Below are 23610 nucleotides of genomic sequence, written 5' to 3' on the forward strand. Positions count from 1 at the left end.
TTGGCCAGTTGGATAACAAACTGGCTAACCGATAGAAGACAGAGAGTTGTGGTGGATGGCAAATATTCAGCCTGGAGCCCAGTTATCAGTGGCGTACCGCAGGGATCAGTTCTGGGTCCTCTGCTGTTTGTGATTTTCATTAACGACTTGGATGAGGGAGTTGAAGGGTGGGTCAGTAAATTTGCAGATGATACGAAGATTGGTGGAGTTGTGGATAGTGAGGAGGGCTGTTGTCGGCTTCAAAGAGACATAGATAGAATGCAGAGCTGGGCTGAGAAGTGGCAGATGGAGTTTAACCCTGACAAGTGTGAGGTTGTCCATTTTGGAAGGACAAATCTGAATGCGGAATACAGGGTTAATGGTAGGGTTCTTGGCAATGTGGAGGAGCAGAGAGATCTTGGGGTCTATGTTCATTGTTCTTTGAAAGTTGCCACTCAAGTGGATAGAGCTGTGAAGAAGGCCTATGGTGTGCTAGCGTTCATTAGCAGAGGGATTGAATTTAAGAGCCGTGAGGTGATGATGCAGCTGTACAAAACCTTGGTCAGGCCACATTTGGAGTACTGTGTGCAGTTCTGGTCACCTCATTTTAGGAAGGATGTGGAAGCTTTGGAAAAGGTGCAGAGGAGATTTACCAGGATGTTGCCTGGAATGGAGAGTAGGTCATACGAGGAAAGATTGAGGGTGCTGGGCCTTTTCTCATTGGAACGGAGAAGGATGAGGGGCGACTTGATAGAGGTTTATAAGATGATCAGGGGAATAGATAGAGTAGATAGTCAGAGACTTTTTCCCCGGGTGGAACACACCATTACAAGGGGACATAAATTTAAGATAAATGGTGGAAGATATAGGGGGGATGTCAGAGGTAGGTTCTTTACCCAGAGAGTAGTGGGGGCATGGAATGCACTGCCTGTGGTAGTAGTTGAGTCGGAAAATTTATGGACCTTCAAACGGCTATTGGATAGGTACTTGGATTAGGGTAGAATAAGGGAGTGTAGGTTAACTTCTTAAGGGCAGCACGGTAGCATTGTGGATAGCACAATTGCTTCACAGCTCCAGGGTCCCAAGTTCGATTTCGACTTGGGTCACTGTCTGTGTGGAGTCTGCACATCCTCCCCGTGACTGCGTGGGTTTCCTCCGGGTACTCCGGTTTCCTCCCACAGTCCAAAGATGTGCAGGTTGGGTGGATTGGCCATGACAAATTGTCCAAAATTCTATGATTAACCTAGGACAAAAGTTCGGCGCAACATCGTGGGCCGAAGGGCCTGTTCTGTGCTGTATTTCTCTATCTATCTATCTATCTACACTGCCCCATCAAACACTCCCAGGACAGGTACAGCACGGGGTTACATACAGAGTAAAGCTCCCTCTACACTGTCCCCATCAAACACTCCCAGGACAGGTACAGCACGGGGTTAGATACAGAGTAAAGCTCCCTCTACACTGTCCCCATCAAACACTCCCAGGACAGGTACAGCACGGGGTTAGATACAGAGTAAAGCTCCCTCTACACTGTCCCCATCAAACACTCCCAGGACAAGGACAGCACGGGGTTAGATACAGAGTAAAGCTCCCTCTACACTGTCCCCATCAAACACTCCCAGGACAGGTACAGCACGGGGTTAGATACAGAGTAAAGCTCCCTCTACACTGTCCCCATCAAACACTCCCAGGACAGGTACAGCACGGGGTTAGATACAGAGTAAAGCTCCCTCTACACTGCCCCATCAAACACTCCCAGGACAGGTACAGCACGGGGTTACATACAGAGTAAAGCTCCCTCTACACTGTCCCTATCAAACACTCCCAGGACAGGTACAGCACGGGGTTAGATACAGAGTAAAGCTCCCTCTACACTGTCCCCATCAAACACTCCCAGGACAGGTACAGCACAGGGTTAGATACAGAGTAAAGCTCCCTCTACACTGTCCCCATCAAACACTCCCAGGACAAGGCCAGCACAGGGTTAGATACAGAGTAAAGCTCCCTCTACACTGTCCCCATCAAACACTCCCAGGACAGGTACAGCACGGGGTTAGATACAGAGTAAAGCTCCCTCTACACTGTCCCCATCAAACACTCCCAGGACAAGGACAGCACGGGGTTAGATACAGAATAAAGCTCCCTCTACACTGTCCCCATCAATCACTCCCAGGGCAGGGTACAGCACGGCGTTAGATACAGAGTAAAGCTCCCTCTACACTGTCCCCATCAAACACTCCCAGGACAGGTACAGCACGGGGTTAGATACAGAGTAAAGCTCCCTCTACACTGTCCCCATCAAACACTCCCAGGACAGGTACAGCACGGGGTTAGATACAGAGTAAAGCTCCCTCTACACTGTCCCCATCAAACACTCCCAGGACAGGTACAGCATGGGGTTAGATACAGAGTAAAGCTCCCTCTACACTGTCCCCATCAAACACTCCCAGGACAGGTACAGCACGGGGTTAGGTACAGAGTAAAGCTCCCTTTACACTGTCCCCATCAAACACTCCCAGGACAGGTACAGCACGGGGTTAGATACAGAGTAAAGCTCCCTCTACACTGTCCCCATCAAACACTCCCAGGACAAGGACAGCACGGGGTTAGATACAGAATAAAGCTCCCTCTACACTGTCCCCATCAATCACTCCCAGGGCAGGGTACAGCACGGCGTTAGATACAGAGTAAAGCTCCCTCTACACTGTCCCCATCAAACACTCCCAGGACAGGTACAGCACGGGGTTAGATACAGAGTAAAGCTCCCTCTACACTGTCCCCATCAAACACTCCCAGGACAGGTACAGCACGGGGTTAGATACAGAGTAAAGCTCCCTCTACACTGTCCCCATCAAACACTCCCAGGACAGGTACAGCATGGGGTTAGATACAGAGTAAAGCTCCCCCTACACTGTCCCCATCAAACACTCCCAGGACAGGTACAGCACGGGGTTAGGTACAGAGTAAAGCTCCCTTTACACTGTCCCCATCAAACACTCCCAGGACAGGTACAGCACGGGGTTAGATACAGAGTAAAGCTCCCTCTACACTTTCCCCATCAAACACTCCCAGGACAGGTACAGCACGGGGTTAGATACAGAGTAAAGCTCCCTCTGAATGCTCATAATATGTCTTCGCTCCATTTGCAGCTGATTTCTGTCTGTGAGATTGTTGATTGTAACCGTTGTAATGTGTCCACAGTGGTCTGACAACCTGTTTACGCTGGAGAGCAATTCATCGCACTCGGTGTATCAGAGCTGCCCAGTGAGCACCGAGGTTCAGGAGAGATCCCATGTCATGTGGACTGAATCAATTCCCGTTGGGAACGCTCACCATCTCTTCCTGGACATGAAGTTTGCTGTCTCCAGCTGCCTGTCCCAGGAAGGGTGCAGGGAGAGTTTCGCCGTGTACGTCTTCCAATCGGACAGCGAATATGCCAGGCCCAGGGTGGCCCAATCCGTCATGATCCCGATCAGCGGGGAGAGGCACTTTCCCAAGGAGTACCTGGACGGGCCCATCGACTGGACCAGGCTGAAGGCCTCCCTCAACACTGTGGCTGGGGAGAGCCTGGGCGCCGTTCGCCACTCGCAGTTCCAGCTGGGCTTCGATTACATCGGGCCCTGCCTCCTCCTCAGCTCCTTCAGGGTGTATTACAAGAGGTGCCCGGACAGCCGCGACAGCCTGGCTGCCTTCCCCGAGGTTACGGGCGGCGGGGAGCTGGTGCGGGGCCTGTGTGTCAGCGGCGCGCTGCAAGAGGGCGATCTGCTGAGGACATGCGGCCTGGATGGTATGTGGGGACCCTCCTCTGGTCACTGCGTCTGCAGGGAGGGGCACCAAGCTGAGGGGGACGCCTGTAAAGGTAAGGGTCCTTTCAATCACTCTCCGACCAGGAGTACTCTCCACTTTGCAGTCCATTTGACGAGTGTTATAGAATATAGAACATAGAACAGTACAGCACAGGCCCTTCGGCCCTCGATGTTGTGCCAAGATTTGTCCGAAACCAAGATCAAGCTATCCCACTCCCTGTCATTCTGGTGTGCTCCATGTGCCTATCCAATAACCGCTTGAAAGTTCCTAAAGTGTCCAACTCCACTATCACAGCAGGCAGTCCATTCCACACCCTAAACACTCTCTGAGTAAAGAACCTACCTCAGATATCCCTCCTATATCTCCCACCCTGAACCTTATAGTTATGCCCCCTTGTAACAGCTACATCCACTCGAGGAAATAGTCTCTGAACGTCCACTCTATCTATCCCCCTCATCATCTTATAAACCTCTATTAAGTCGCCTCTCATCCCCCTCCGCTCCAATGAGAAAAGCCCTAGCTCCCTCAACCTTTCCTCATAAGGCCTACCCTCCAATCCAGGCAGCATACTTGACAGACAATCCATGCAAGGGAAGAGGAAGCCATGACAGCAACTCTCACATTCACAGTGGAAGCCGCTGGATGGTCATCAGATGCAGGAAGATTAATTGCTTTTCTCCTCCCCAAATCATCAAAATCATGTCTTCCCCAATATGATCCCAACTTGTTTTTAAATTTTTAAAATAAATTTAGAGTAGCCAATTCTTTTTTTCCAATTAAGGCACAATTTAGCGAGGCCAATCCACACTTTATTTTGGGTTGTGGGGGTGAGACCCACGCAGACACAGGGCAGCACGGTAGCACAGCGGTCAGCACTGTTGCTTCACAGCGCCAGGGTCCTGGGTTCAATTCCCAGCTCGGGTCACTGTCTGTGCGGAGTCTGCACGTTCTCCCCGTGTCTGCGTGGGTTTCCTCCGGGTGCTCCAGTTTCCTCCCACAAGTCCCGAAAGACGTGCTTGTTGGGTGGATTGGCCGCGCTAAATTGCCCCTTAGTGACCAAAAAGGTTAGGGTGGGGTTACGGGGATAGGGTAGAGGTGTGGGTTTAAGTGGGGTGCTCTTTCCAAGGGCAGACTCAATGGGCAGAATTGTTATGGGCCAGGGTTTAGAGAACCCCAAAGTGTATCATGGAGTTCAGCTGACCCACAACTTTTAATAGATTGTGGTATGGGGAGCACAGGGCCCACTCTACAGGTGTGGTACAGCAGAAAATGGACCAGTGTTTTTTAAAAACAAAACAATGTTTATTCTATGAACTCAAGTTAACCTTTTGAAAACAAACAGCGAATATCTTAGCAACCAGTAAATCAAATACACCCCCCAAAGAATACAACACTAAGTAACATGTATGCTGTCCTTTTAACATCCAAAAGACTTAACAAACCTTCAAACAGGAGCACATTAGGTTTACATTCAATGTTACAATTCTGAGTTCACCAAATGATCCATAGATAGTCTTTGGATGGCAGAGATTACAGCAGTGCAGCTCACTGAAAAACACAGACACACCCAAGCTCTTCTCAAACTGAAACTAAAAAGCAGAAGTAGAGCTCAGCTCCACCCACACTCTGACATCACTCCAGTAACATCAGCAGCTCCATTTCTTAAAGATACATTTCTTCAACACCCATTTCTTAAAGGGTAATCTCACATGACAGAATGGCCCCCTTCTGCACTGTAAATTCTATGATAATACAAATTCTATGAATGTGCAAACTCTACACGGACAGTGACCTGGGGCAGGGATCGAACCCGGGTCCTGGGCGCCGTGAGGCAGCAGTGCTAACCTGGTTGAGAATCATTCAGCTCCTCATTGTTCAATAGCATGGAGGTGAGAGAGGAACATTCTCTCTATTTCACTCCAATGTACAGAGTCCCATCTCCTGCTGGGCCGGCCAATCTACACGGGCTCCCAGTTAAGCTACCCCTTGTTTCAAAACATAAATTACTTTTTCACAGAATCAGAGATTTGAATCATAGCATCACTACAGTGCAGAAGGAGGCCATTCTGCCCATTGTGTCTGCTTTGGCCCTTCCTCCAATAGAGCACCCTATCCAGGCCCAATCCGCCGTACCTAACCCCATTATCCCACCTAACCTTTTGGCCAATTTTAGCATGGCCAATTCACCGGACCGGCACACCTTTGCACTTTTCATGGTGTTTCATGGCCTCTACCCTCCCTATCTCACTACATCCTCCAGCCCCTACAACCTTCCCTATCTTGCTAACCTCCTCCAACCCCTACAACCTTCCCTATCTCTGTAACTTCCTCCAGCCCGGACAACCCTCCCTATCTCACTACCTCCTCCAGCCCCTACAACCTTCCCTATCTCGCTAACCTCCTCCAACCCCTACAACCTTCCCTATCTCACTAACCTCCTCCAACCCCTACAACCTTCCCTATCTCTGTAACTTCCTCCAGCCCGGACAACCCTCCCTATCTCAGTAACCTCCTCCAGCCCCTACAACCCTCCATATCTCTGTAACCTCCTCCAGCCCCTACAACCCTCCCTATCTCACTACCTCCTCCAGCCCCTACAACCTTCCCTATCTCACTAACCTCCTCCAACCCCTACAACCTTCCCTATCTCTGTAACTTCCTCCAGCCCGGTCAACCCTCCCTATCTCTGTAACCTCCTCCAGCCCGGTCAACCCTCCCTATCTCTGTAACCTCCTCCAGCCCCTACAATCCTCCCTATCTCTGTAACCTCCTCCAGCCTCTACAACCCTCCCTATCTCTGTAACCTCCTCCAGTCCCTACAACCCTCCCTAACTCTGGAACTTCCTCCAGCCCCGACTACCCTCCCTATCTCTGTAACCTCCTCCAGCCCCTACAATCCTCACTATCTCTGTAACCCCCTCCAATCCCGACAACCCTCCCTGTCTATATAAGCTCCTCCTGGATAAACAAATTCAGGTATCTGCAGGTGCAGGACTTCCTACGTAAACGGGTGTCGACCTTCCCCTCCTACCGCTAAGGGGGATTCAGGACAGGGTAGTTTCCAGAGTGTGGGTAGGAGAAGGGAGCATCTCGGACATTTACAGGGAACCTATGGGGTCGGAGGAGACGCAGACCGAGGAGCTGAAGCACAAGTGGGAGGAGGAGCTGGGAGGAGAGATAGAGGATGGTCTATGGGCGGACGCGTTGAGTAGAGTCAAGGCGTCCGCAACATGTGCCAGGCTCAGCCTGATTCAATTCAAGGTCATCCACGGGGCCCACCTGACAGTGGCCCGGATGAGCAGATTCTTTGGGGTGGAAGACAGGTGTGCAAAATGTGCGGGAGGGCCAGCGAACCATGTCCACATGTTCTGGGCATGTCCGAAGCTTAGGGGATTTTGGCAGGGCTTTGCAGTCGTCATGTCCACGGAGTTAAAAACAAGGGTGGCGCTGAGTCCAGAGGTGGCGATTTACGGGGTGTGGGAAGACCCGGGAATCCAGGGGGAGAAAGAGGCAGACGTTCTGGCCTTTGCTTCCCTGGTAGCCCGGAGACGGATACTATTAGCTTGGAGGGACTCAAAGCCCCCGAATTCAGAGACCTGGCTATCGGACATGGCTAGCTTTCTCTGTTTGGAGAAAATCAAGTTTGCCTTGAGAGGGTCAATATTAGGGTTCACCCGGGGGTGGCAACCGGTCATCGACTACTTCACGGATAATTAATCGTCAGTAGAAGGGCGGTGGGGGAGGGGGTATGGGGGGGGGGGGGGGGGGGGGGGGGGCGGTTTAGTTTAGCTTAGAGTAGGGGGATAATAAAGGTGGGACCTGTAAGGGAGGGAGACGGCTTTTGCACTATGTTTATAGTTTCAGGTACATTGGGCGCGATTCTCCGCACCCCACGCCAGGTGGGAGAATCGCGGGAGGGGCCGGGTGAATCACGCCACTGGCACCCAGCGCCAAGGTCCCAGGTTCGATTCCCCGCTGGATCACTGTCTGTGCGGAGTCTGCACGTTCTCCCAGTGTCTGCGTGGGTTTCCTCCGGGTGCTCCGGTTTCCTCCCACAGTCCAAAGACGTGCTGGATAAGTGGATTGGCCGTGCTAAATTGCCCCTTCGTGTCCAAAAAAGGGTAGGAGGGGTTATTGGGTCACGGGGATAGGGTGGAAGTGAGGGCTTAAGTGGGTCGGTGCAGACTCGATGGGCCGAATGGCCTCCTTCTGCACTGTATGTTCTATGTTCTAGATCCGCAATGCTCTTTGACCAGCCCCCAGGGAGCTTAAAATTATTTGATTTCGAAGTAACTTGTTTGCAAACGGTTGAGTCACTGCTCCGGTCCTCTGGAAATTCGGAGACGGACAATTCCGACTCGGCTGAAGCGGAAAACTGCAACGGAATGACAACACAACCCCCCCCCCCCCCCCCCCCCCCCCCCACCCCTCCCTCCAACCCTGCGGCTAGGAGTAAGCCCATCGCTGGCTGATCCAGGGACTGTGGCAATCTCAGTTTAAGCAGTTGAAAATACTTTGCCGCTGCCAGAGACTTAACTGCTTCAGTGGATAAAAGGGTGCAGAAGCTTCTAACCACAGAACAGGAAACAGGATGGGGCAGGGTGGGACTGGGGGACTGAGGCTCCAATCTTCCTGCTTCAGGCCTCCATGCCATTTATTCTGTCTCTGCTGTGTCTGGCTCCGTGGTCATGCAGCGCCGACGAGCCAAGTCTGAGGGGGCGTTCACACACTGGCGCAGGCCATTGATTTGAATGTGGAAGGTTTGCAGTGGTTAGACCCCGCTCTTTTCATAACAGTGTGTCCTGGATACAGCCCAGCCGAACGGGGTGAAAATCCCGTTCGTCAGCAGCTTGGGGTTTGTCAAAGGCCAATGTTTGTGAAGCGGTTTCCAATGGAGCGTGGGCCTATCCTTGTTCAGCACCAACAGTCCCACACACAGAAACCACAGGAGTTGGAAATGGGAAAATGTCAGAGAGGAGGGAGCTTTGTCTGTATCTAACCCTGTGCTGTACCTGTCCTGGGAGTGTTTGATGGGGACAGTGTAGAGGGAGCTTTACTCTGTATCTAACCCCGTGCTGTACCTGTCCTGGGAGTGTTTGATGGGGACAGTGTAGAGAGAGCTTTACTCTGTATCTAACCCCGTGCTGTACCTGTCCTGGGAGTCTTTGATGGGAACAGTGTAGAGAGAGCTTTACTCTGTATCTAACCCCGTGCTGTACCTGTCCTGGGAGTGTTTGATGGGGACAGTGTAGAGAGAGCTTTACTCTGTATCTAACCCCGTGCTGTACCTGTCCTGGGAGTGTTTGATGGGGACAGTGCGGAGGGAGCTTTACTCTGTATCTAACCCCGTGCTGTACCTGTCCTGGGAGTGTTTGATGGGGACAGTGTAGAGGGAGCTTTACTCTGTATCTAACCCTGTGCTGTACCTGTCCTGGGAGTGTTTGATGGGGACAGTGTAGAGAGAGCTTTACTCTGTATCTAACCCCGTGCTGTACCTGTCCTGGGAGTGTTTGATGGGGACAGTGCGGAGGGAGCTTTACTCTGTATCTAACCCCGTGCTGTACCTGTCCTGGGAGTGTTTGATGGGGACAGTGTAGAGGGAGCTTTACTCTGTACCTAACCCCATGCTGTACCTGCCCTGGGAGTGTTTGATGGGGACAGTGTAGAGGGAGCTTTACTCTGTATCTAACCCCGTGCTATACCCGGCCTGGGAGTGTTTGATGGGGACAGTGTAGAGAGAGCTTTACTCTGTATCTAACCCTGTGCTGTACCTGTCCTGGGAGTGTTTGATGGGGACAGTGTAGAGGGAGCTTTACTCTGTATCTAACCCCGTGCTGTACCTGCCCTGGGAGTGTTTGATGGGGACAGTGCAGAGGGAGCTTTACTCTGTATCTAACCCCGTGCTGTACCTGTCCTGGGAGTGTTTGATGGGGTTAGTGCAGAGGGAGCTTTACTCTGTATCTAACCCCGTGCTGTACCTGCCCTGGGAGTGTTTGATGGGGACAGTGTAGAGGGAGCTTTACTCTGTATCTAACCCCATGCTGTACCTGCCCTGGGAGTGTTTGATGGGGACAGTGTAGAGGGAGCTTTACTCTGTATCTAACCCCGTGCTATACCCGGCCTGGGAGTGTTTGATGGGGACAGTGTAGAGAGAGCTTTACTCTGTATCTAACCCCGTGCTGTACCTGTCCTGGGAGTGTTTGATGGGGACAGTGTAGAGGGAGCTTTACTCTGTATCTAACCCCGTGCTGTACCTGTCCTGGGAGTGTTTGATGGGGACAGTGTAGAGGGAGCTTTACTCTGTATCTAACCCCGTGCTGTACCTGTCCTGGGAGTGTTTGATGGGGTACAGTGTAGAGGGAGCTTTACTCTGTATCTAACCCCGTGCTGTACCTGTCCTGGGAGTGTTTGATGGGGACAGTGTAGAGGGAGCTTTACTCTGTATCTAACCCTGTGCTGTACCTGTCCTGGGAGTGTTTGATGGGGACAGTGTAGAGGGAGCTTTACTCTGTATCTAACCCAGTGCTGTACCTGTCCTGGGAGTGTTTGATGGGGACAGTGTAGAGGAGCTTTACTCTGTATCTAACCCCGTGCTGTACCTGTCCTGGGAGTGTTTGATGGGGACAGTGTAGAGGGAGCTTTACTCTGTATCTAACCCAGTGCTGTACCTGTCCTGGGAGTGTTTGATGGGGACAGTGTAGAGGGAGCTTTACTCTGTATCTAACCCCGTGCTGTACCTGTCCTGGGAGTGTTTGATGGGGACAGTGTAGAGGGAGCTTTACTCTGTATCTAACCCCGTGCTGTACCTGCCTGGGAGTGTTTGATGGGGACAGTGCAGAGGGAGCTTTACTCTGTATCTAACCCCGTGCTGTACCTGTCCTGGGAGTGTTTGATGGGGTTAGTGCAGAGGGAGCTTTACTCTGTATCTAACCCCGTGCTGTACCTGTCCTGGGAGTGTTTGATGGGGACAGTGTAGAGGGAGCTTTACTCTGTATCTAACCCTGTGCTGTACCCGTCCTGGGAGTGTTTGATGGGGACAGTGTAGAGGGAGCTTTACTCTGTATCTAACCCAGTGCTGTACCCGTCCTGGGAGTGTTTGATGGGGACAGTGTAGAGAGAGCTTTACTCTGTATCTAACCCCGTGCTGTACCTGTCCTGGGAGTGTTTGATGGGGACAGTGTAGAGGGAGCTTTACTCTGTATCTAACCCCGTGCTGTACCTGTCCTGGGAGTGTTTGATGGGGACAGTGTAGAGGGAGCTTTACTCTGTATCTAACCCCGTGCTGTACCTGTCCTGGGAATGTTTGATGGGGACAGTGTAGAGGGAGCTTTACTCTGTATCTAACCCCGTGCTTTACCTGTCCTGGGAGTGTTTATTACTGTTAAGAATGCCTGAAATGGAAATGTTTCCTATCCCCAGTATTAACATTCAACATTTTGAATGGAGCAAGTAGGCCTTGGATTAGTGGGCAATGTAGACGGTCTGGTCAGATGGGTACAGCAGTGGCAAATGGATATTAACCCTGAAAAGCGATGATGTACTTTGGGAGGACTAATGGGGCAAGATAATAAACAATGAGTTACAGGACGCTCGGATCAGAGGGACCTTGATGTGCATGTGTATGGAAGCTGAAGATGGCAGTACAGGCAGATAAAGTGGTTAAGAAGGCAAATGGAATACTTGCCTTCATTAGCCGAGGCATTGAAGAGAAGAGCAGGGCAGTTATGACGGGAGCTGTATGAGGCGCTGGTTTGGCCCCAGTTGGAGCACTGTGCGCAGTTCTGGTCGCCACACGAGGGAAGACGTGAACGCACTAGAGAGTGTGCAGACGTGATTCACCAGAATGTTTCCCGGGCTGGAGCGTTTCAGCTATCAAGCGAGACTGGCATAGACTGGTATTGTTCTCCTTGGAGAAAGGAAGGCTTGAGGGGGGCAGGGGGTGGCGGGGGGGGGGTAAAATTAATTGCGGTGTGTAAATTATGAGGGGCATAAATAGGGGGGGGAGAGGAAGAGATCTTTCCCCTTAGCAGAAGGGTCAATATCCAGGGGGCATAGATTTACGGTAAGTGGGGGGGGGAACCTTTCTCACCATGAGGTCGCTGCCGGTAAAGGATGGTGGGGGGGACGGGAACCCTCACGCCATTTAAGAAGCATTTCAGATGAAACGCCACAGCGGCCAAGGCTACGGGCCAAGTGCTGGGACTTGAATTTAAGGGATTGAATTTAAGAGCCGCGAGGTGATGATGCAGCTGTACAAAACCTTGGTCAGGCCAGGTTTGGAGTACTGCGTGCAGTTCTGGTCGCCTCATTTGAGGAAGGACGTGGAAGCTTTGGAAAAGGTGCAAAGGAGATTTACCAGGATGTTGCCTGGAATGGAGGGTAGGTCTTACGAGGAAAGGTTGAGGGTGCTAGGCCTTTTCTCATTAGAACGGAGAACGGCAGCAGGGTAGCATGGTGGTTAGCATAAATGCTTCTCAGCTCCAGGGTCCCAAGTTCGATTCCCGGCTGGGTCACTGTCTGTGCGGAGTCTGCACGTCCTCCCCGTGTGTGCGTGGGTTTCCTCCGGGTGCTCCGGTTTCCTCCCACAGTCCAAAGATGTGCGGGTTAGGTGGATTGGCCATGCTAAATTGCCCGTAGTGTCCTAAAAAACAAGTAAGGTTAAGGGGGGGGTTGTTGGGTTACGGGTATAGGGTGGATACGTGGGTTTGAGTAGGGGTGATCATTGCTCGGCACAACATCGAGAGCCGAAGGGCCTGTTCTGTGCTGTACTGTTCTATGTTCTATGAGGGGCGACTTGATAGAGGTTTATAAGATGAGGTTTGGGCAGCACGGTAGCATTGTGGATAGCACAATCGCTTCACAGCTGCAGGGTCCCAGGTTCGATTCCGGCTTGGGTCACTGTCTGTGCGGAGTCTGCACATCCTCCCCGTGTCTGCGTGGGTTTCCTCCGGGCGCTCCGGTTTCCTCCCACAGTCCAAAGATGTGCAGGTTAGGTGGATTGTCCGTGATAAATTGCCCTTAGTGTCCCTTAGTGTTGGGTGGGGTTACTGGGTTATGGGGATAGGGTGGAGGTGTTAACCTTGGGTAGGGTGCTCTTTCCAGGAGCCGGTGCAGACTCGATGGGCCGAATGGCCTCCTTCTGCACTGTAAATTCTATGATCTATGATAAGGGGAATAGATAGAGTAGACAGTCAGAGACTTTTTTGCCAGGTGGAACAAACCATTACAGGGGGGCATGAATTTAAGGTGAATAGGGGGATGTCAGAGGTAGGTTCTTTACCCGGAGAGTAGTGGGGGCATGGAATGCACTGCCTGTGGAAGTAGTTGAGTCGGAAACATTAGGGACCTTCAAGCGGCTATTGGATACGTACATGGATTACGGTAGAATGATGGGGTGTAGATTAATTTGTTTTTAATCTCGGACAAAAGTTCGGCACAGCATCGTGGGCCGAAGGGCCTGTTCTGTGCTGTATTTTCTATGTTCTAAATGGAATTAGAATAGATAGGTGCTCGATGGCTAGCACAGACAGGATGGGCTGAAGGGCCTCTTTCTGTGCTCTTAAAAACTCTAGGACTGCATGACTCGAAAGGATGTTTTTTTTTATGCCTCAAAGCCAGGGTGTGTCCTCTCCACCCACTCCCGTTGCTCAGTCTGCTGTCTCTGTTACACAGAAGGCAAGAATGAAAAATATAGTCTTTCTGGAGCCTGATGTTTGATTCAGTTCACGGGTCTGAATCGACGGAGGGTTTTTCAGGTGGAGGTTGGGTTTGGGGCAGTGTTGAAATGGATGACGTTCGTGAATCCGGGATGTGTGCTGACAACTAGCGTGCATGAACTCTCCACTTAGATTAACAAGGCCTTAATGAGACCACATTGAATTTTCTCTGCAGGCGCTGGTTCCTCCTGACTGTGACTGAGTGCAGTCACACTGACTCACTAACCACCAAGACCCAACTGCGAAACTCCTTCACTCCTTCTGTCTCTTCCCTTGTTTCTATTATCGACCAGATTGTCAAAACTAAGTCTGGTGTCACCGTAAAAGAATTTGAGGACAGACTTTTAATCTGCGCAGCTGGAGCGAGGCGGATCATGGGCATGTTATAAAGTATCAGCTGGCCGACACCTCTCTCGCGCTTCCGAGTTAGTAGTTCAAGGGGTCCAAGTCCCACTACAGAAACTCGAGGACATAATCTCAGGTGTAGTACCAATGAGATGTTTAACTCGGGACCCTCCCATCAGCCCTCTTCGGTGGATGCCAAAGATTTCACAGTTGCTATTTTGAAAAGAGGAATCCTCATGGTGCCCTGGTTGACCTCACGCCACACCGGGAACCGATTAACTGGGCGGCAAGGCGGCGCAGTGGTTAGCACTGCTGCCTCACAGCCCCGGGGAAGCGGGTTCGATTCCCGGCTTGGGTCACCGTCTGTGCGGAGTCTGCGCGTTCTCCCCCCTTGTGCGCGTGGGTTTCCTCCGGGTGCTCCGGTTTCCTCCCACAGTCCAAAGAATGTGCAGGTTCGGTGGATTGGCTGCGCTAAATTGCCCCTTGGTGTCCAAAAGGTTAGGTGGGGTTACAGGGATAGGGTGCTCTTTCCAAGAGCCGGTGCAGACTCGATGGGCCGAATGGCCTCCTTCTGCACTGTAAAATCTATGTTTCTATGGTCTGGTCGTTCATCTCCTTGGTGTTTGTGGGAGGTTACTGTGCACAGATTGGCTGCGATGTTTTCCAATAATGCTATAGAGGCGACACGTCAAGAGAAAGTACTTGATTGGCTGTGTAGGCCTTTGGGACTTCCTAAGACAATCAAAATGGTGCAAATCTCTCTCCATTACTCAATATCACGATGTGGACAATTATCTATGTTGTTTCTAACCGTGACAATGTCATGCACTCTGGAACATGTCCTATCACTGAGGTTTCTCCACAGAGTGTAGAGCCTTGGCGAGACCACACCCTGAGGACAGTGTGCAATTCTGGTTTCCGTACCTTGGAATGGACGGGATCTTGGGGGTGGAATGAAGGTTGACTGAACTGGTTCCTGGGCCGAGCAAATTGTCCTTTGAAAGATTGAGTAGATTCGGCCGGAATATCCTAGGGTTTAGCAGAAGGCAAGGTGATCTAATTGAGATGTGCAACGCTCTCAACAGGCTTTTTCCTGCTGGGAGGGCTTTTCCCTGTCTGGGAGGCCTGGGACTTGGGATCGCAGACTCAGAATACGGGATCTGTCACTTAGGAAGGAGATCGGGAGAAATCTCTTCCCTCAAAAGGCGGTAAACCTTTGGGATCTCCACTGTCGAGGTCTCTGGCTGCTCAGTTGTTGAGCATATTCACGGTGGAGGTTGATAGCACGGTAGACAGTGATTAGCACTGTTGCTTCACAGCGCCAGGGTCCTGGGTTCGGTTCCCGGCTTGAGTCACTGTCTGTGCAGAGTCTGCACGTTCCACCCCCCGTGTCTGCGTGGGTTTCCTCCGGGCACTCCGGTTTCCTCCCACAAGTCCCCGAAAGACGTGCTGTTAGGTGAATTGGACATTCTGAATTCTCCCTCCGTCTACCCGAACAGGCGCCAAGTGTGGCGACGAGGGGATTTTCACAGTAACTTAGATAGAACATAGAACATAGAACAGTACAGCACAGAACAGGCCCTTCGGTCCTCGATGTTGTGCCGAGCAATGATCACCCTACTCAAACCCATGTATCCACCCTATACCCGTAATCCAACAACCCCCCCCCTCCCCTTCCTCCCTCCCTCCCCTCACCTTACTTTTTAGGACACTACGGGCAATTTAGCATGGCCAATCCACCTAACCCGCACATCTTTGGACTGTGGGAGGAAACCGGAGCACCCGGAGGAAACCCACGCACACACGGGGAGGACGTGCAGACTCCGCACAGACAGTGACCCAGCCGGGAATCGAACCTGGGACCCTGGAGCTGTGAAGCATTTTTGCTAACCACCATGCTACCATGCTGCCCGCTAACTTCATTGCAGTGTTAATGTAAGCCTACTTGCGACACTAATAAAGATTATTATATTATTACAGTCTCATTTTATACGTCAGTGTGGTCGGGGTATGATAACAGAGTTTGTGTACGAACCAATCTCAGTAGCAGACTGTGGGAGGGCTGTTTTTGACATTATCTGCATCGTGAATACTGGATTTCAACACACATTGGACGCCAGTCTAAACAAGTTATCATTTAGGGACTTTGACTGACAGTAATGTGGAAGTGGTTGAGCAACTCGTGGAAAGATGTCATTAGCTAGTGCCCGACTTTAAACCTCAGATTTTCATACCATCCAATTCTGGTGCCTGTTCGGGTACACGGAGGGAGAATTCTGAATTCTGAATGTCCAAATTACCTAACATACAAGATAGTCAGAGGATCAGATAGGGTGGACAGTGAGAGTCTCTTTCCTCGGATGGTGATGACCAACACGAGGGGACGTAGCTTTAAATTGAGGGGTGGTAGATATAGAACAGATGTCAGAGGCAGTTTCTTTACTCAGAGAGTAGTAGGGGTGTGGAACGCCCTGCCTGCAACAGTAGTAGACTCGCCAACTTTAAGGGCATTTAAGTGGTCACTGGATAGACATATGGATGAAAATGGAATAGTGTAGGTCAGATAGGCTTCAGATGGTTTCACAGGTCGGCGCAACATCGAGGGCCGAAGGGCCCACACTGCGCTGTAATGTTCTATGTTCTAACAGCGCGTCTTTCGGGACTTGTGGGAGGAAACCGGAGCACCCGGAACAAACCCACGCAGACACGGGGAGAACGTGCAGACTCCGCACAGTGCCCCAAGCCGGGAATCGAGCCCGGGTCCCCGGCGCTGTGTAGCAGCAGTGCTAACCACTGTGCTTACGTGCCCCCCCCCCCCCCTCCTTTTCACTGTACCTCGGTACACGTGACAATAAATCTAAATACAAATGAAAGTGGCTCCCTCAATCCTTCTTTGAATTTGATCTGACGCTTACACTTTATTCATTTGTCCTGTGCCCCTCTCAGCCTGTAAAATTGGATACTTCAAGGACGAGGTGGGGCAGGGAACCTGCACCAAATGCCCTGCCAACAGCCACTCTGAAGCCGAGGCCTCTGTCTCCTGCCCATGTTTGAGCGGTTACAACAGGACTGAGGCGCACGCTCCATCGTCTTCTTGCATCGCCATTGGTAAGATGTGTTGTGTCAATGTCCAACGGGGTCCTCAATGCGAACCATGCAGACCAGGTACATGCCATGCGGACACTTTGTCATGGTGAGAGTTTAAAGGCGGATAAAGGTTGGCGAGTGGGGAGAGATGCTTTAATGCACATTTCGTGTCCTGCTGCTACTGATCTCGCTGCGCCACGTCACTCGTTTATTTTGTAGTTATCGCTAAACTATCTTTTACATACTTTGATCACCAAGGGACCAATCAGATGTCAGCCGTGGCTCAACGAATCTGCTCCCACCTCCCTTCCAGATCACAAAAACTCGCTCCACCATCCAATTCAATTGCGTCTGACCTCCCCTTGGCATCAACTCCACCATCCTGCTGTAACCCTTCAACCCATCACCAATTAAAAGTCCGTCTATTTCCTCCTTAAATGTCCTCACTGTCCCAGCATCCACCACACTCTGGGACAGCGAATTCCACAGACCCTTTGGGAGAAGTAGTTCCTTCTCCTCGCCCTTTTAAATCTGCCACCTCTTATCTAAAACTGTGACCTCTCGTTCCAGAATGCCCCACAAGAGGAAGCATCCGCTCCGCGTCTACTTTATCCACACCTTTTATCATCTTGTGCACCTCGATTTAATCTCCACTCATTCTTCTAAACTCTCGAGAGTGTCGGCCTAAACTGTTCAATCTCTCCTCGGACGACAATCCCCTCGTCTCTGGAATCAATCTAGTGACCCTCCTCTGAACTGCCTCCAATGCCACCTCATCCCTCCTCAAATAAGGAGACCAAAACTGTGCACAACACTCCAGGTGCGGCCTCACAAATGAAATGAAACGAAAGTCGCTTATTGTCACAAGTAGGCTTCAAATGAAGTTACTGTGAAAAGCCCCTAGTCGCCACATTCCGGCGTCTGTTCGGGGAGGCTGGTACGGGAATGCCGTGTACAGCGTTGGGCTGGCTGGGTCGACGTGGACTGCACTTGATGCAGTGTAGCGAGAGACAGACCTCCAAACACTTGATAAGATGCAACACGATTTTATTTAACGTCTTAACTACTGTACATGTTCAACCGTGGGTTGACACTATGCTGACTTGACTGGAGCCCTAGTACTAGCCTGACCAGACTTACTAGCTACCGCATGGTGTATGCACTGGTATAGCTCACGAGCTCTGACTGTCTTAGAGGCTGGATCCCGAGAGAGCGGGAAACCTAGTGCCCTCTGGTGTTATAGTGGTAGTGTCCTGTCTGGTGATTGGCTGCTGTGTTCTGTGGTCATCCTGTGTGTCAATCACTGCCTGTCTACACTCCATTACATACATAGATGTATATTATGACATACAGTTGCAAGAACACTTGCCTATTTTTATACTCTATTCCTTGAAAGGCCAAAATACCATTTACCTTCCTTATTACATGCTGCACCTCCATGCTGTGGTTTATATGTGAGGATGCTCAGATCCCTCTGCACTGAGACACCCTAAAGTTTCTCTCCCATTTAGATAATAAGTTGCCTTTCCATTTTTACGACCAAAATTAACAACTTTGCCCCTGTCCAGGTAAAACTCCATCTGGCCCGCTCACCCAACCTATCCACATCCATCTCTAAAATCCTCATTGCAAATTACTGTCCCACCTATTGGGGTGCCATCTGCAAATCTGGCATTGGCACCTCCTGTCCCGGGATCTTTCTCTACAGAGAAGAACCATACACCTCCCCATACCCGAGGAGACCTCCATTCAATGTGTTCATCTCATTATTTTTAAAAAATATTTTTCTTGAAGTATTTGCAAAATTTTTTATGACAAATGCAATAATAACAACATAAACATCAGTGTGGTAAAAAAAAGACATTTGCCACCCAACCCCTTCTATACATCCCTCAACCATATTGCACCTACCCCCCTCCCCTTCGGATTGCTGCTTCTGTTGACATTTTAATTTTCCCCCCGAGAAAGTCGACGAACGGCTGCCACCTCCGAGAGAGCCCCAGCGTAGACCCTCTGAAGGCAAACTTTATTATCTCCAGCTTGAGAAACCCAGCCATGTCACTGACCAGGGTCTCCACACTCGGGGGCTTCGAGTCCCTCCACATTAATAAAATCCGTCTCCGGGCTACTAGGGAGGCAAAGGTCAAAAGGTTGGCCTCTTTCTGGTTTAGCTCACTGGGCTAAATCGCTGGCTTTTAAAGCAGACCAAGGCAGGCCAGCAGCACGGTTCGATTCCCGTACCAGCCTCCCCGGACAGGCGCCGGAATGTGGCGACTAGGGGCTATTCATAGTAACTTCATTGAAGCCTACTCGTGACAATAAGCGATTTTCATTTCATTTCATTTCCCTGAACTCCCGGGTCTTCTGACACTCCAAAGATCGCCACCTCCGGACTCGGCACCACCCGCGTGTCCAGCACCCTGGACATTGCTTGAGCAAAACCCTCTCAGCTTCGGGCATGGCCAAGACATGTGGACATGGTTTCCCGCACACCCTTGCACATCTATCTTCCACCCCGAAAAATCTTGCTCATCCTCGCCATCGTCATGTGTGCCCGGTGCACCACTTCACACTGTATTGAACTGAGCCTGGCGCATGATGAGGAGGAGTTAACCCTGCTTAGGGTGTCGGATTAATCTAATTATTTAAAATTCAAATTGGGCGCATGGTTTGGGTGGCCAGGTAATTGGGAGCGCTGTGATTCTGCGCTGTAGGGTGAGCAGTTGTATTGCCCATCCTCCCGTCCTCTCCTGACGTTTCTCGTCTTTGTATCCGACAGAGACCAGCAATCCATTCCTCACGACCAGAAACTTGGCGTCAGAGAAGGACGACAGCGGAGCGACAGAGACGGGGGCGATACTGGCAGCTATCGGGGGTGCACTACTGGTGGCCGTGCTCATCATTGGGGTCCTTATCAGTTGGGGAATGAAAACCCGAAACAAGTAAGAATTAAACCCGTTCTCGGGGGGGGGGGGGGGGGGGGGGGGGGGGGGGCGACGTGACTGAACAAGAACACAAAGAACACAGGCGAGAGCAAGGGAGGCGTCAAACTCCTCATTTTAATACCCTCTCATATAATAATTTTAAATCTCTCACATGGGGCTGGTTTAGCACAGTTGGGGTAAAGAGCTCGCTTGCAATGCACAGCAATGCCAGTAGCGCGGGTTCAATTCCCGTACCGGCCTCCCCGAACAGGCGCCGGAATGTGGCGACGAGGGGCTTCTCACAGTAACTTCATTGAAGCCGACTTGTGACAATAAGCGATTATTATTATTATTATTATAATCACACCCCTCACTGTAACACTCTCTGATATACCCCACACCCCTCACTGTAACACTCTCTGATATACCCCACACCCCTCACTGTAACACTCTCTGATATACCCCACACCCCTCACTGTAACACTCTCTGATATACCTCACACCCCTCACTGTAACACTCTGATATACCCCACACCCCTCACTGTACACGCTGATATACCCCGCATCCCTCACTGTAACACTCTGATATACCCCACACCCCTCACTGTAACACTCTCTGATATACCTCACACTCCTCACTGTAACACTCTGATATACCCCACACCCCTCACTGTAACACTCTCTGATATACCCCACACCCCTCACTGTAATACTCTCTGATGTACCCTACACCCCTCACTGTAACCCTCTCTGATGTACCCCACACCCCTCACTGTAACACTCTGATATACCCCACACCCCTCACTGTAACACTCTGATATAGCCCACATCCCTCACTGTAACACTGATATACCCCACACCCCTCTCTGTAACACTCTCTGATGTACCCCACACCCCTCACTGTAACACTGATGTACCCCGCAGCCTGATGGAATTAAGGATTTTGACCGGAAATATTAACTCTGTTTTTCTCTCCGGAGACTGTCTTGCCTACTGAGTATTTCCTGCCTTTTCCATTTTCATTGTAAAACGTGTCGAAATTTGAGAGAGTTGTTTAGAGCATGGAAGTTCCTCTGTAACCCAACCCCAGGCCGTGGGGCCTGCATGGTGCCCACCAGAGGTCCTACAGCACCACAACTGGCAGAAGGGCGCAATTGCAACGTGGCAACGTCCCCAAAGCCAGACATCAGGCAATGTGTTATTAGTGTCTCGGAACCGGGGAATTCCCGAGAAAGCGCTCCACCCAAAGAATGTTGGGAATGTCAAACTCACCACTCAACACGGAGCAATTAAAAGATAAACACATGAGGGAAAGGGGAAGATTAGGAAATGGCTGTGGGTTTCGGTGGAGCCGAGCTGTCTCCGTGAACATGGGCAGGAAGAGTTTGAGTTGAATGGCCTGGTCTCTTGTGGTGAAGATTCAGTGACATTCTCTGTAACGCAGGAGAGGCTGGGCGGTAGGGGGGACTGTTACTGGACTGCTCATCCAGAGACCCAGGGTAATACCCTGAGGCACCAGATTAGAACACAGGCACACAGCAGATGGTGGAATTTGAATTCAACAAAAAATCTATTGCAGGTCTACTAATAACCGTGAAGTCTTTGTTCCTTTGTTGATGGATGTGAAAACCCATCCGGGGCTCACGTCCTCGAATTTCTACAATACGCATGGACCTAGAAATGTATCGTGGAAAAAATTGGCACAATTGTATGTCTATTCTTATCAGCAGGAAGGATATGTAAAGATGAGTATTTAGACATGTTCATACAATCCCTACAGTGCAGAAGGAGGCCATTCGGCCCATCGAGTATGCACCCACCCTCCTAAAGAGCACTCTACCCAGGTTTCCCCCCCCCGCCCCATGATATTCCCGGAACCCCATCTAACCTGCACATCTTGGGACACTGAGGGGCGATTCAGCACGGCCAGTCCACTTAACCTGCACATCTTCGGACTGTGGGAGGAAACCGGAGCAGCCGGAGGAAACCCACGCAGACACGGGGTTGGGGGGGGGGGGGGGGGGGGGGGGGGGAAAGAACGGGCAGACTCCGCACAGACTGTCGCCAGAGGCCGGAATGGAACCCGGGTCCCTTTGCAGACGTCTGGGATGGCCACTTCCAGAACACAAAATGGATGTTTGCAAAGACTATAGGGAAACATGGACAATGTTAGGAAAGCAGGCAGGCACAGAGCCTGGATGCGTATTGAGGAGGCAACTCCCAGACGAGATTGAAACTGGAGGTCAATTAGCATATTGATGACCCACCTCCGGGAACAAAGGAATGACTTTCAAGTAACCGATACAATAGCAGACATCCCGGCGCCAGCAAGACACAAACAAAGCCAGGCCAACGGCCACCTAAGACACGCCCAGCCATCACGGCACCCACCCCTTTATTGGCCGAGATCGATAACGATGATCACGATGTGGTCCAATTAAGCGGGGCCAAGTTCAAGGCCCGCCCAAAAGCACGCGAACCCCCCTTGGGTATAAGAAGAAGCCCCCGAGAGAGAATCGCTCTCTTGGACTTGGATCTCGAAGCGGAGAGACCCGTCCATCAGCTGCACCAGAAGCCAGTAAGTCCAAGGTCAACGCTCGCCATCAGACGGACGACCTTAGCTGTTCTCCTGTTACACCTTCGCACCCAACAGCCTCAGATCCGAACAACGGCCATTGTTCCTCTGACTGAGTGGGCGCCCGAAGTTAAGTATAGGCGTTAGCGTTAGCGATAGTTTACTTTGTGGTATTTGTGCATGAGTAGAGATTACTGTGTGTGTAAATAAATAGCATTGACTGTGAACTAACTAACTGGCGCATTGGTTCTTTGATCAGTATTCGGGTTTGAACCTTGTGGCGGTATCGAGAGATACCTGGCGACTCTAGAGCGAACATAATCAGGACTAAGGAAGGCGACCATATTTAGAGCCAGATAAACAGAGCAACACCTTGCGCTGTGAGGCAGTGATGCTGAACACCGTGTCGCCCAATGTTGTTATGTGATGGATCCTTCAATAAATCAGTGTTTGCTTCCCAGGTGTAACGTGGAGAACAGATCACAGCTTGTCCCGCTCGATACAGGACGACGGTACAGGAGGAAACCTGAAGAACTCCAGTGTAAGTTACACTTGTCTGATTGGCCATAGATCAGCCAATAATTATAGTGGGCTTTTACAACTGAACACAATTTGCAAACGCCAAGTCTTTGGGTTGCTTCAAGTTTCGTAATTCTCTTTTCTGATTTCCGCGGTGTATCTCGCATTCCTGTTCATATTCGTCATTGTCTTTTCCCTCTCGCTTCCCTTATTCTTTATTTTTTTATTTGTTCACGTGGGGCTCAGGAGCAGGGGCAAGCCATGCACAATGAGGGGGGGGGTCGCTGGCTGGGCCAGCGTTTATCGCCTTCTCCTAATTGCCCCTTGAGTAGGCGGTGGAGAGCAGCCATCTTGAAACTCTGCCGTCCGTATGGTGTAGGTGCACCCACAGTGCTGTCCGGGTCCAGGAGGGAATTTTGACCCATCAACGGTGAAGGACTTTTTCCCCAGGGCAGAGGGGTCAATTACTAGGGGGTATAGGTTTAAGGTGCGAGGGGCAAGGTTTAGAGGAGATGTACGAGGCAAGTTTTTTACACAGAGGGTAGTGGGTGCCTGGAACTCGCTGCCGGAGGAGGTGGTGGAAGCAGGGACGATAGTGACATTTAAGGGGCATCTTGACAAATACATGAGTAGGATGGGAAATAGAGGGATACGGACC

The 23610-nt window shown here is 50.9% G+C and overlaps 1 protein-coding gene across 3 annotated transcripts in view; it reads left to right on the plus strand.

Annotated features, from left to right (window-relative positions):
• si:ch73-40a2.1 (tyrosine-protein kinase receptor UFO) overlaps nt 1-23610 on the plus strand; it is a 48981-nt gene that overhangs the window by 7139 nt on the left and 18232 nt on the right. Inside the window, exons 3-6 of one of the 3 annotated variants that reach the window (XM_038787546.1) lie at nt 3181-3838; nt 16794-17012; nt 19714-19876; nt 22895-22974. In XM_038787546.1, coding sequence (XP_038643474.1) covers nt 3181-3838; nt 16794-17012; nt 19714-19876; nt 22895-22974 — 1120 coding nt within the window. The remainder of the gene's footprint in view (nt 1-3180; nt 3839-16793; nt 17013-19713; nt 19877-22894; nt 22975-23610) is intronic. The other 2 variants (XM_038787547.1, XM_038787549.1) reach the window with 2 other exon arrangements.

This window comes from Scyliorhinus canicula, chromosome 31 (assembly GCF_902713615.1).
Source record: "Scyliorhinus canicula chromosome 31, sScyCan1.1, whole genome shotgun sequence".
Taxonomy (NCBI): Eukaryota; Metazoa; Chordata; class Chondrichthyes; order Carcharhiniformes; family Scyliorhinidae; genus Scyliorhinus; species Scyliorhinus canicula.